At 37.5% G+C, this 14,950-nt stretch overlaps 1 protein-coding gene across 3 annotated transcripts in view; it reads right to left on the reverse strand.

Annotated features, from left to right (window-relative positions):
• The window catches only part of Nbr (exonuclease mut-7 homolog), a 134,975-nt gene that overhangs the window by 113,532 nt on the left and 6,493 nt on the right, over positions 1-14,950 (reverse strand). For all 3 annotated transcript variants that reach the window (XM_081765485.1, XM_081765483.1, XM_081765484.1), the window contains exon 2: positions 878-1,032. In XM_081765485.1, the coding sequence (XP_081621611.1) occupies positions 878-974 (97 nt within the window). In that variant the 5' untranslated portion in view covers positions 975-1,032. The remainder of the gene's footprint in view (positions 1-877; positions 1,033-14,950) is intronic.

Below are 14,950 nucleotides of genomic sequence, written 5' to 3' on the forward strand. Positions count from 1 at the left end.
AGAGTATTTTCATATTGAAGTTTACGTATTTACGCTCATACATAAAATATTTACTGTTTATTACTGCATACAATTACCATTGTGGGGTAATTAAATTTCTGTAACCTCTCTGTAACGGACAAAAATTCATGTCCCAGCGGTGTTCGTTATTCAGAGGTTTCACTTTATTTGGGTATCCTAAATCTATTGCTGAGTTCGTATTTAAGTTCTAGAAACAGGTATTTTTATCACTACAAATTGAACTGCAATAATATGCACATTGGTTTATTCATGACTACTTTCCTGTTCCTTAAACCAACTATTTTCAACTGCATGCTCTTTGACGTTACAGTCTACTTCTCCCCTGTCAGCTAACCACGCGGAAAGAAGTTAGAACAGAAGGAAACCTGACTTTAATAAAAGCCAATAATGTTAGGTAAACACGAACATCGACAGCATAGTAGATGACTGCTCCACTCGTTCTTGTTTATTTCATTCTCCTACCTTATCCCTTGCCCATTGTGTTTCTCTCCTTTTCTCAGATGTAAAAGCGCGTTCCCACGTCGTACAAGGGCCAGCTGGAAATTACTACTTTGAACAGAGTTTTGTACGAGCAATCATGTATAATCACGCGGCAATCTGTTACGATAAATTTGCACTCCCTAAATATATTTTCACAAAATACTAAAATATGGTAACCATTACATTCTTCATAAGCACAATTTGTTAAAATGCATTTTATTCGCCAAATGTTTTAATTTTACAGTTTTTTCTCCTCCAGTTAAGCGATTTTACAAGATCGTACGTATTTTATATTCTTTTGAATCCTTGTAGTAGAAAAAAACATATAGTTTGATTTAATCCTAAGTGGGTATGAATATTATTAAAGCATACTAACATGAAGCCCAAACTTGATGAAGTGTCTTCATAAAACCTTCATCTACGGGACCGTACTCGCTCCATGAGCTACTTCCTTCTCTTTCTTGATATGCCATCTTGCTTTCGCTCTTTGGTAGCCAGTGCGCTCTTCAAGACAAGACCCAATTTCACTTCCTGTATCAGAAAACAAAAATCAAAAGGATCAGAACAAACATCATTATAATAACTGGATATTGTGAAGATACTTATCATTACTCTCTAAGACAAGTTTTTAATAAGCGAAAGCTCTCCAATCAGCAGTTTCATGCATTTCTGTAAAATGATACATAAAAATGCCAGCATAATATTTTTCGCGAACATGTACAAATTTTCTTGCGTTGGATGATACTATATAATAGTTTAGTAAAACACTGATACTTGAACGAATAGTTATTTCAGATATTGTGCTGGAGAAATTCGAGAATTGCTGCTCCCGTATGGTAAATATATCATAATAAGTGTTCTTAAAATGAAAATTTTAATTTCATAATACTCGTATAACGTAAGACAACTGTAATCAGATTTAGAGATTTCAAATATACTCCAGGTTATTATATGCAATAGAACAACATAACCCTTATCTCAAGGAAGAGATAACAACAGATCCCCTTTTTACTTTGAGACAGTAATTGATAAGAACCGGGAATACGGTAAACTGTTAGTTAGAGCACTCGTAAATCTAGAGACAGGATATTACCACGTACCTAGGAAGCACATATAGAAAGAACTTCAGCCACCTTACAATGACTACCAATGCAGAATAGAGTTCGACAAGCCATATAAAAAGCGAATGGATGGAAAATTTAGTATGGTTTGAAACAAGGTAGTGTGCTATTCCCTATCATTATATTCGAAGACGCCTTAATGATTTAAGGAGAAATTGAAGAAGCCCTACGATAATTGGATGCTTGGGGCAAATAGAATATATGACCTCAGAACAATCCAAGAGAAAATTGAAACTTGGGTCATTTCAAGAAAACCGAACACCAAGAGAACAAGAAAACAAACCTACGAAGGAAGCGGTTAAAGATAGCATAAACTTTCACGTACCTGGATTTAACAGTAATGGAAAATGGGGGAACGACAGGACAAATTACTAGGAAACTACAGCAACGAGGAAGATCTCACTAAAATGTCAAGCATCTGATATGGAATAAGAATAAGCTACACAAGCTAAAATGCTACTCTAAAACATGTACTTCATACTACTTCATACCCATCAGGGCTGGGCCGTGGGGACGGAGGGGGGCGAAAAAGTCGGGAGAAAAAAGGAAAAATTGCTTAGAATATATGTGTGGGGCGCCGCCGTATACTCTCGCCCCGGGCGCTAATTTTCCACGGAACGGCCCTGATACCCATAATAAACTAAAACCCCGATACATGAATAACGAAAAGAGAATAGAGCGAAAAAGAGATAAATAACGGAAATAAGATTCTTAAGAAATTTCTTCGGAAAGAAAAAGATACAATAAAGAATAAATTACTCAGAAATACATTCTTCAATAGTAGAATTGTCTAGGTTACGCAAGTATGGACATGTGGAAAGAATGGAAGAAAAAATACTTTCGTTACTGTTCCTACACACGAAAATAAGAGGAAAAGCGCCACAAGGTAGACTAACGAACAGATGGCAGAATGAAGAAGGTAGAAAGAAGAAAATCTTTGGAGGCTACATAGTACACAATCAGAATGCAAAATGCCGTAATCAGGGATTTATGACGACATCAGAGACAATGATAATGATATTAAAAAGCAATCTATACTTCAAGATCCGTCGCAATACCAATAAATACACTACCCAATACTAATTAAATGCACACGACATAATCTTTATCTTCCTACCTGTAATAGTCTACACACAGTGTTAATTTTTTTAAAAAAAGTAAAATTAAGTAAAAATCCTAACTGAACAAGTGAAAACTCACTCTATTCTGTTAATAGTCAAGTCGATGATTCTCAACCAAATTATGCACTTACTAAACTAACTAACTAACTCATGTATACACGATAGAGTAGTGGTTGAAAGAAGAGGAGAAAATTTCTCCCAGCCAACCACCTTGTTGGAAGAAAGAAAGTCCACCAACCACCCACACATGCACGATCATGACAAATTATCATTCAGCACAAAAACAGGAATAGCAAACAGAAATAGCAATCAATTAAAATTTTCATTATAATAATGAAAAATCTGACATTCAGTATTTTTGTAAATTTCAAGGACAGAAATACATTTTCAAGGACATTTCCAGGATGTTTCCAGGACAAAATCAATTCAAGGACATTTCCAGGATGTTTCCAGGACAAAATCAATTCAAGGACATTTCCAGGATATTTCCAGGATGAGTGGGAACCCTGTTTCTTCCATCCTGGTTACATGACCTGCACACCTAAGCATCCTAGATTTGATGACCCTAACAATGTTTGGTAAACTGTATGAATTATGTAGTTTCTTGTTATGAAGTTTCCGTCATTCCCCATTCTCGTTCCTCTTGGGTCAGAATATTCGTCTGAGGATCTAGTTCTCAAATACTTTCAATCTATGTTCTTCCCTCAAAGTAAGCGACTATGTTTCGCAACCATACAGAACAACAGGCATGATTATCGTTTTATACATTTTAAGCTTCACATTCCTTGACAGAATTCGCGACAAGAGATTTTGAAGCGAATAATAACACGAATTCTCTGTTTTTAGTCGACATTTAATTTTTTCGTGAATATGGGTTTCGTCTGTTAATATTGATCCTAGATATTTGAAAGTATTATTCGATATGTTAACACATCCACAATTTGCCGTATTACGATCCCGACAAACTTCCACGTATTTAGTTTTCTCTGCATTTACTTCTAAACCCATGTCCCTGCAAGCGTTTAATAAATCCTCTGCATTTTTCTCTATGTTCTCCTATCATCCCCTATTAAATTTACATCATTTGCATACGCCATTACCTGGTGAACGCCATTCAACTCTAGGCCCTGATTGCTATCTTTGATTTTGCTTATAGCGTATTCCAGAACAAGTTGAATAATAATGGCGACAACATATCTCCTTGTTTCAGGCCATTCTCGACGTGAAAGCTTGTGGAGAAAAAGTCTCCACCCGGACTTTACTTTGGGATTCATTTAAAAATACCTTAATTAATCTAATTAGCTTTTTCGGTATTCCAAATTCTGTAAGAATATTGTACAATGTTTCTCTCCTAACAGGTCGTAAATCTTTTTAAAATCAATAAATAGTTGATGTATCGGGGTATTGTATTCCCACTTGTTTATGAGTATTTGTTGAATGGTAAATATTTGGGCGATAGTTGATCAATTTCGTCTACATCTGTACTGAAAACCTCCAATAATTTCATCTGCGTATGGGGTCAATCTTGGTAATAGAATGCTTGAAAAGATTTTATAGGATGTTGACAGAAGAAAAATGCCTTGATAATTATTACAGTAATTTTTGTCGCCTTCCTTGTGAATTGGAACAATGATTGATTCTTTCCACTCTTGTGGCAATTCTTCCTTGTTCTAGATAAGGAGAATGAGTTTGCGTATCTTGTTCCACAATTTTTCGCCTCCAGCTAAAACTAACAGCCGGAATTTCGTCTACACCCGGACATTTGAGTTTCTTTAATTTGTTTATAGCGAGTTCTACTTCTATTCGGTTAGGTTCCGGAATATACAATTCTGCGGTGTGTATTTCCCCTTCTCGACACACGTTAGTTTTCGGCTGAGTGTTAAGCAAATCGTCAAAGATGCTATCTGTATCAGTGAGAACTGTTCCGTCAGCTTTTTTTAATATATAAACACGAGGTTGATAGCCTTTCTTAAATTCGTTGATCCCCTTTTACATATCCCGAATGTTTTTATTTTTACTATTATTTTCAAGTTCTTTAATTTTAGCTTCCAAAAAATCACGTTTCTTTGTTCTAAAAGTTTTAGAAGTTTCCCGTCTGATGTCTACGAAATTTTGTGTAGTTATTTCATTCGGAATTTGTAGCCAACGTAATTTTGCCTGTTTTCTCCGCTAGTTTAACGCATTCCTGGTCGAACCATGATTTGTTTCTGCGTATTTCCGCGTGTCCCAATTTTCCTTTTGCTGAAATTTTGATGCTATCTCTAATTTCAATCCAAATATTCTCAACACTAGTGCATTCCGGATCTTCTAAAACCGAGAATCTATTCGAAACTAAAAACTATGCAGTGAATTTCTTTCTTGAAATTCTTCCAGAAAATAACTGCCTAGAAATAGTGATTAGAAGCGTTTCGGAGAAAAAAGCATCGTTGCTACCTTAAATGGTAATGTATCGCACCTGGATGCTAACAATCAGGTCCAATTTAGTGACCAAATACAACGCTTGATTGAAAAATAATGTCTCCATGGCTGTAATTTTTTTGTGTTAACCGATTTTTCAAAGTTCTTTTTAAACTTTTTTATTGGAAGTTTATAGAAAGTTAAAGAAAAATTACAATAAACCTATTACAAATTACAAAGTACACTGGAAATTCCAGATGCACAGAAGTATATACACACATACACATTTAGAGAGTGAAACTAAATTATAAAATAACAGTATAATAATATGAAAATATTTTTACAAAATATTAAAGGAAGGAGAAAAAAGAATGAAATTACTCAATGGGAATTGGATAAATCCAAATCCCTTTATTTGCAATGTTCTTCTCGGATTGTCTAAAGCAAATTGAAGTTACAGATTTCCCATACTGTTTAGCGTACCTGGTACTCGAAGAATGCTTCGGATTTTCAGAGGTCCTATCTTCCGGTTCCGGGCAGTGTAACTTGCAATATTAATTCGAATATTTGTATTGCTGTATGAGATAAATGCTCACACAAGCAGATGCTTGTGTGAGCAACAGATGATAAATACATAAATTTAAACTGGACGTTACTTCTGTAACATTGCATGAATTTGTTCATCTGTCATATTTTCTACCCACTGTGAAATTAAACGTTTCGCCTCTTATGCAAATCAGTAGTTTATTGTAAACTTTTGTTGCTATATAATGAGTCTGATATTGTGTTATAGATTTAGTTGTTCTTATTGTGAAAAAATGGTTTTATGTTACACTTCTAGTTTTATATACATGATCAACTGCTTGCCATTCATTCACATTACTTTTTCAAGTAAATTAATGGAGCCTTGACATACAATTTATTAATAGATAAAATTGAAACTGCTTAATGTAGAATTTCTAAATTTACATTTTCACCTAGTCGCTTCTAAATATATTCTCATATTCTTATTTTGTTGCACAATTATTGCTTTTCAGCGTGTGGAGCATCTGAACTTAATATACTATAATTTAATATGCTCTGCACAAGAGCATGGTACACCATACGCAATATTCCAAATTAAAAATTTCTCAATTGAACAAATTTGTGTAACAGTTTTCTTAAAACTTTAGTAATGCACTGAATATAGTAATTCTACTTTAAATGTTCATCAATGTTTATTCCTAAATATTGTATATATTTTCTTATTCAAGAGTTTTACATTGACACCTTGTAGTACTTTCACAATTATGCAACTTAAGTGATTTATTCGTTAGTTGTGCAACAGAAGTAGGTAACAATGTCAACTACCTAACTTCATCAGCATTTAGTACTAACAGATTATTACTGAGCCACAACCATATTATCCTCAGTTCTAATTCGACTTTTAAGAATGTTTCATCCTATATCTTGCAAGTAACAGTAAGGGAAGTATCATCAGTGAAAGGCTGTATATGTTTATTCTATTTCTCGGTTACACAAACCATTTATATATATTAAAAATAGAACTATCCTTAGCTTTTTTACTTGTTAGCTACATTTGCCCTCTATGTAATGCACTTGTTTCATTTTTTTCCAGATATCGTTGGTAAATTAAATAAAATCTTTCAGTTGAACGTCCCATGATTAGACTAAGGGAGATAAATGATTAAGGCAAGTGAACGATAGTGGAATAATTGGTGAAATAAGAATGTGGGAGGACACAGAAAACTCCCGTACACCATGTTGTCCCCCATAATCTTGGCCAGGGATCGAACCAGGGACCCCACGCACTACAGGTTACATTCTACCCCTTCTCCACAGGCGAAATTGGTGTGCTAACTGAAGAAGATGAAGGTGAAGCAGCGAGACGTCACTGAATTCCTGATAGCTGAGGATTGCGAGCCTATCCAAATTCATCGCCGATTGACAGCTATTGACATCAACGCCAACAGTTGACATCAGTAAAGTGAGAAAGTGCCCTAGGCAGTAGATAACCTGCTGTGGATTCAAATGAAACACATTTTTGAATTGCCGTATTTTGTTTATTTGCACACGAAAAGTCAAAGGTTGTGTATTGATGACGCAATAGACATTCCACAATCATGAAATCAGTTAATGACAGAAAGAACGCCTTGATTAGCAGCCGCTCTGACTTTTGGACCCACATTCCCATCAGCTGTTCGAACTTTGCACTGAATTGACGCACTATTTTTCGGGCTCGGTTTTCCAAACATTATATATCTTTTGGTATATATGGTGGCTGGAATAATGGGACGGATTTGTGGCACATTTGATGGATTGCGCTCTTTGTGCAAAAACTGCATTCCCTCCCGGTCCAGTAGCTGCTGCGTCCCTATTGCATAGTGAGAACAAGCTAAATCAGACCAAAACATGCAATTATCATTCGGATATTTTCCTTCGATAAATGGGGTAAGTCTCTCTCGAACACATTCATTTTTATATATAACTAACTAACGCTATGGCCTATGGAACCCGGAGGTTCAATGCCGCGTTCATCAAATTTCTCCACTGACTTCTATCCTTGGCCAATTGGATCCAGTTTCTACTTTGTAATCCTATCTCTGCGAGATCCATCTTAATATTGTCCTCCCATCTGCGCCTAGGTCTTCCTAATGGTCGTTTTCCGATAAGTCTTCCAGTAAAGACTTTGAAAGCGTTTCTACTTCCTTCCATTCTAGCTACATGACTCACCCACATAAGCCTCCTAGACTTGACGACCCTAACAATGTTGGGTAATCCGTATAAATTATGTAGTTCCTCGTTATAAAGTTTCCGCCATTCACCATTCCCGTTCCTCTTGGGCCCGAATATTCGTCTCAGGATCTTGTTTTTCAAATACTTTCAGTCTATGTTCTTCCCTCAGAGTAAACGACCATGTTTCGCAACCATACAGAACAACAGGCAAGATTATCGTTTTGTATATTTTAAGCTTCAGATTCCTCGACAGAATTCGCGACGACAAGAGATTTTGAACCGAATAGTAACACGAATTCCCTGCTTTTAGTCGACATTTAATTTCTTCGAGAATATGATTTTCCCCTGTTAATATTGATCCTAGATATTTGAAAGTATCTACTTTATCAAAAGTATTATTTAATATTTGGTGTAGGAATTAATTCGTGCGGTTGGTACGCACACATTGAAGCTGTAGTACAAACGCAAAATGCATAAACACCTTAAGAAAAATATTGTCCATCGCTAGCCACCACTTTCGCCCATCTGTCAGGCAATGTACGGATTCCGTGGCGAAAGAAGTCCTCATCCTTGGAAGCGATCCAGTCAGAGACCCATGTTTCGATATCTTCTGAAGAAGTAAACCGCTGTCCAATCAAATCGTTGTTCATGCAATCGAACAAGTGGTAGTCCGAAGGAGCAACGTCTGGTGAATACGGCGGGTGGGGTAAAACTTCCCATCCGACATTTTCTAAATAGGTTTTGACCGGTTTTGCGACATGTGGGCGAGCGTTATCATGTTGAACAATAAGTTTATCATGTCTGTTCTCCCATTCTGGTCGTGTTCTGGCCAGAGCTTGCTTCAAACGCATTAATTGTCGTCGATAACGTTCTCCATTCATAGTTTCACCCGGTTGCAGCAGCTCATAGTACACCACACCTTTCATATCCCACCATATGCACAGCATAACCTTTGCACAGTGAATATCTCGTTTTGGTTGTGATGGACCTGGTACACCTGGTTTCACCCAGGCCTTTTTTCGTTTAGGGTTCTCGTAATGGATCCACTTCTCATCACCCGTAATAATTCGATGCAGAAACCCTTTTCTGCTCTGTCGTTGAAGCAGCAATTCGCAAATGGTTTTTCGTCTTTCAACGTCTCTGTCTTTCAATTCATGTGGAACCCAATGTGACATCTTTTGAATCATTCCCATGGCTTTCAAGCGTTTGGAGACTGTTGTTTGATCAACGCCTAATGCTGCTGCAAGTTGTTCCTGCGTTTGACACGAATCCTGCTCGAGCAATGCTGTCAATTCTTCGTCTTGATTTTTTTTTTTTTTTTGTCTGTCCAGCTCACTCTTGGTCTGCCAAGCCGAAATCACCACTTCTAAACCGTGCAAACCACTTCTGACACGTTCGCTCAGCTAGAGCATGGTCACCATACACTTCCACCAAAATACGATGACTTTCAGTCGCACTTTTCTGCATGTTAAAGTAATGCAGCAGGACACCCCGCAAAAACACTTTATCAGGCACAAATTGCGCCATGTTCACTTAACTACAAACTGGTGTTGTTGACGCTTTAATCCACTGCCCTATACTACGAACGATACGCGATGACAGGGGTTTGCAACACATGTGTGGATACACGGAACTGTGGGACGCTCCGTTCGTTGCGCCATCTCTTGTCTACCCGCACGAATTAATTCCTAGACCAAATATTTTAACGCATCCATAATTTGCCGTATTACGGTCCCGACACTTACATGTATGTAGTTTTCTCTGCATTTACTTCTGAACTCATGTCCCTGCAAGCGTTTAATAAGATCTCTGCATTTCTTTCTATTGTTCTCCTATCATCCCCTATTAAATTTAAATCATCAGCATATGCCATAGCCTGCTGAATACCGTTCAACTCTAGGCCCTGGTTGCTATCTTTGATTTTCCTTATAGCGTACTCCAGAACAAAGTTAAATAATAATGGCGATAACGCATCTCCTTGTTTCAGGCCATTTTCGACGTGAAAGCTCGCGGACAAAAATTTTCCTACCCAGGCTTTACTTTGGGATTCATTTAAACATATGTTAAGTAATCTAATTAGCTTTCTCGGTATTCCAAGTTCTGTAAGAACGTTGTATAATGTTTCTCTCCTAACCGAGTCGTACACCTTTCTAAAATCAATAAATAGTTGATGTACCGGGGTATTGTATTCCCACTTTTTTTCCAGTATTTGGCGAATGGTAAATATTTGGTCGATAGTTGATCGATTTCGTCTAAATCCGCACTGATAATCTCCAATAATTTCATCTGCGTATGGGGTCAATCTTGGTAATAGAATATTTGAAAGGATTTTATAGGATGTTGACAGAAGAGAAATGCCTCGATAATTATTACAAGCAGTTTTGTCGCCTTTCTTGTGAATTAGAACAATGATTGATTCTTTCCACTCTTGTGGCAATTCTTCCTTATTCCAGATAAGGAGAATGAGTTTGTGTATCTTGTTCCACAATTTTTCGCCTCCAGCTAAAATTAACTCAGCCGGAATTTCATCTATACCCGGAGATTTGTGTTTCTTTAATTTCTTTATAGCGGTTTCTACTTCTATTCGGTTGGGTTCTGGAATATACGGTTCTGCGGTGTGTATCTCCTCTTCTCCACGCACACTAGTTTTTGGTTGCGTGTTCAGCAAATCGTCGAAGAAATCTTTCCATCTATTTAAGATGCTATCCGTATCAGTGAGAACTGTACCGTCAGATTTCTTTAATATATAAGCACGAGGTTGATAGCCATTCTTAAATTCGCTGATCCCCTTATACATGTCCCGGATGTTTTTATTTTTACTATTATCTTCAAATCTTCAAGTTCCTTAATTTTAGCTTTCAAAAAATCGCGTTTCTTTGTTCTAAAAGATTTAGAAGTTTCGCGCGTGATATCTGCGAAATTTTGTGTACTTATTTCATTCGGATTTTGTAGCCAGTGTAATTTTGCCTGTTTTCTCTTCTCTGTTATTTTAATGCATTCCTGGTTGAAGCATGGTTTGTTCCTACGTATTTCCGCGTGTCCCAATTTTTCTTTTGCTAAAATTTTAACGCTATCTCTAATTTCAATCCAGGAATCCTCAACACTAGTGCACTCCGAATCTTCTAAAGCCGAGAATCTATTCGAAACTTCAATCTGGTATTCCTCTCTTAACTGGCTCTTTTCTAATTTCTTTGAATTGAATCTCTCCGTTTTCCGACAATGAATATTAGCTTTATTCAACGATAATCTATCTCGTATTATCGCTGCTACCTGGTAGTGATCAGTGTCACAATTAGCCCCTCTAAACGACCGGACATTAATTATGCTAGATTGCCGCCTTCTATCTACTAAAACGTGGTCAATTTAATTATGTGTTTTTCCGTCTGGTGATGTCCAAGTGTATTTATGAAAGTAGCGATGTGGGAATTTTGTACTCTTCACGATTAAGTTTTTGGATGTTGCAAAGTTCACGATTCTAACACCGTTGTCATTACCTTCCTTATGCAGACTTTTGTTCCCCATAATCGGTTTGAAAATGTCCTCTCGTCCTATCTTCGCACTGAAATCCCCTAATAGAATTTCCATATGGTATCGCGGGAATTGGTCAAATATCCGTTCCACTTCTTCGTAAAAACTGTCTTTTATATCGTCATCCTTATCTTCAGTTGGGGCATGTACATTTAAAACAATAATATCACACCACCGTCCCTTAAGAGTAATAAAAGAAAGTCTGTCAGTAACAAATTCAACCCGTTTAATTGCTGGTAATACTCGTTTGTGAACGAAAAATCCTGTTCCTAATTGGTGATTTTTATTTCCTTCCCCGAAAAGAACGTAACATTTCCGGAATTCACAGATCCATTTCCTTCCCACCTAACTTCCTGAACTCCTACTAGGTCCATCCTGTATTTCTCTAACTCACTCGTTACGGATTTTAACGCGCCTGCCCTATAAAGACTTCTAATATTCCATGTTCTAAATCTTATGTCCATTTTCTTTTGCTGATGTCGTGCCAAGTTATCAGTCCTTGTCCGAGGCTTTTGTGAATATTTATGAACAAGTCCTTTTTTTACAGGATGAGGTTGTTAGCCTTACCCAAACTCCCAAGCTGGAGGACCACTGCTAGTCGGCTGTCCGCGACAGCTTATTCAGTATATTCGCAGCTAACCTCTATATCTAGAGACGCGCCATGCCGTGGTGACAGGAACCCACGTTACACGGCATTTATATATATATTTTGATTAATTGCACCCATTCATTGCTTATGAAAATATGGCCGAGAATGACCTTTTCTGCTTATTGCCATCCAGATGAGTAGTTTCTGTTGGAATTTAGAACTTAAATTTTACGGATTCAGGAACAGGAATGTGACCAGATTCAAAGTACGACATGTTTCCACTAAAATCATACCCATTCTTATCAATATGTTTCATCATCCACTATTACGTCAGTATCATCATTAGAGGCACGAAACTCTTCCCTGGCAATTTTGTTCAGAATGACATTTTCACCTGACATGGAGCATCTTTTTTGTCTTCCCCAGTTCCTTTAGCCACTTCCTCATAACATCACGACTCACTTTTAATGCACGTGCGGGACTTGAAATGGTAAATCTGCGCTAGCGTCAATCAGTGACACAATCTTCTTTTTGACTTTGATTGTTTTCGTCATAATCATTTTTCTTCTTTCCTCCCTATTCTCCTCTTTTCATTGAAATCCCATCTTTGATCCTTTTTAATGTTCTGTACACAGTTGTATGACTCAATCCTTCTCTTTGAAAGTGCTTCACGACTTCAGCGTCCGAGAGTCCCGCATTCCTCAGTACGAAATCTCGAACACGAGTTCGATTGATTCCCGCTTTCGACGGCTGCAAGTTTTCCGCTGACTGTCTCTTGAGCTGATACTGTCTGTAATCGCATAACACAGGGCGTAATGTACAAAATAGTGAAAACAGCAGTCTGCTCGGATGTGTGTGTGTGTCATGAGTAATTCGCGTTCAAAATAGTGTCGCAAATCCCTCTACTTCTAGTGTGCTTAATCAACCTCGTAATGGATAAGCCCTCATCGCATCAGATGAGCAGAATCAAAATCGTGTCGACAAAATAGTTCGCGGTAACTATCCAATCAAACTGCAACAGATTGCTGCAGTATCCAACATTTCCCAAGAAATAGTAGTCTTATTCATTAGTTATAATACCAGTACATTAATAAATTTCTAAAGCATTTCTAGACTCCACTCCACTCTCGTCTGCTTTTGATTTTCAGTTCTTGTGTGGCACCCACCGAGATTAAACCTTTCTCATATGCAAGTTTATGCAGGATGGTTCGAAAACTTGGCACACTCGATGTCACTGTATGTAACTCCCGGATCTCCCTAATCATTTGCTTCACAGCATGGATGTTTTCTTCCGCTACTGATGTTAGGTATTCTTTAGTATCTCCACAAAATCAAATGGTAGCGACTCTGGCTAACTTTGTAGTGATTACGGTTATTTGTAACTGTGATGTAGCCATGAGTATAAATACAGTGTGAACGGATAGCATAAAAACCACGAACGCTATCTAACAGAGCAGGAGCACAACAGGAGAGCCCAAGCAATAGAGAGGAGGTGTGTCAGTACGCAGCAGGCGCGTAAGCAACGGTGAGTATACGCATAAACAAGGTCGTTCACAACGACACACTATTAGCCGTGTGCATCAACGAAGTTTAAACGAGCGTTCACTTAAAACGCGTTCAACATTAAACTTTCAAGTTTAAACGTGGTTCCCGTACTTTCGTTGCACCATTGAAATTCGAAGTTCAGTACACCTCGTTTAAGTAAACTTCGGTTAACAAAGTAACAAATGAAGAAAGCATACCGCGTGACAGAGTTTTCGACTTTCGAGATTGTGTGCATCTCGACTGAATACATCAAAGAATGGACTAATAAATTCTAAAGTACGGAAAGTATAACATCGTTGGCTTCCCGCGAAAAGTTGTAGTGACATTTATACGGACTTGCCAGCTTGTTACTAGTTGGTCGCTGAGCGCAGTAGACGGCTAAGCTTGAGTGACCTTGCGATGAGTAAGTTAGGCAAATCTGAAGGGTGGTGATTGGCTATCCTCTTTACACACACCTCCAGTGACGAGCGGGTCCAAGCGCGGGAAGCCAACGACGTTGTACTTTCTGGACTTTACCTGAAATAAAAGAAGCGAGTTTTTGATACCTGGTGTTGCAATATTAATAGTAGATTTTAGATTAGATTGTATGGTGTAGTTTTACTATGCAGATCCATAGTATAAGTAGTAGTAAAAGAGCGTTAGAAGTCTCGCAGGAATTTGTTGGGTTCTGTTCTCGGTGCAGATTTACTATACGGATACACATATTGTAAAATGTATAGATAAATATGGGCAAGTCTTTAATTTTCCCATTTTATGTGGAGAACAGAACCCAACAATCCCCTGCAGGCCTTCTAACTTGTTCCTACTACTACTATTACTTACACTATGAATACGTATTGTAAAACTGCACGCTGTTCTCGACATAAAATGGGCAAATTAAAGACTTCTGCAATTTTTTCCGTATATTTTACAATCTGAAGCATAAAGATTACACTAAACTTATAACAAAGATGAAATTTAATGTGGATCTATGTGCACCAGTGGTGATTTCAGGAATTGCCCGATGGGAACTTCTCCCCGAGAACCATTAAATTCTCTCGGGACCATATATCCTGTCATGCTCAATGTGGATTTCCAGTATTTTCGTTACTAATACATTTCATCCTTAGTATACTGAAATTCGCCACCATTAGAAAATAAATAAATAAATTAAAAAAAAAAAAAACATCTGGAATCCACTGATTGGGAAAATTGATTTAACAGTTATACATATTTCATCGTGAAAATGTTATTCTAATGTCTTATACACCCTTTTCCCTGTTGGGGTTTGCCTACAATTCCCAGTTAGCATACGTAAAGTTGAGGAGCACTACAATTCATTCCTTCCACTTATGATCTAAGGACTTCTGCATTCTTATTTTCTCACCTGTCCATCAGCTGCGTATACATTTATAATATCCTTGCAAACTTAT

Source organism: Thermobia domestica, chromosome 7 (genome assembly GCF_964235325.1).
Source record: "Thermobia domestica chromosome 7, izTheDome1.hap1.1, whole genome shotgun sequence".
NCBI classification, from domain to species: domain Eukaryota; kingdom Metazoa; phylum Arthropoda; class Insecta; order Zygentoma; family Lepismatidae; genus Thermobia; species Thermobia domestica.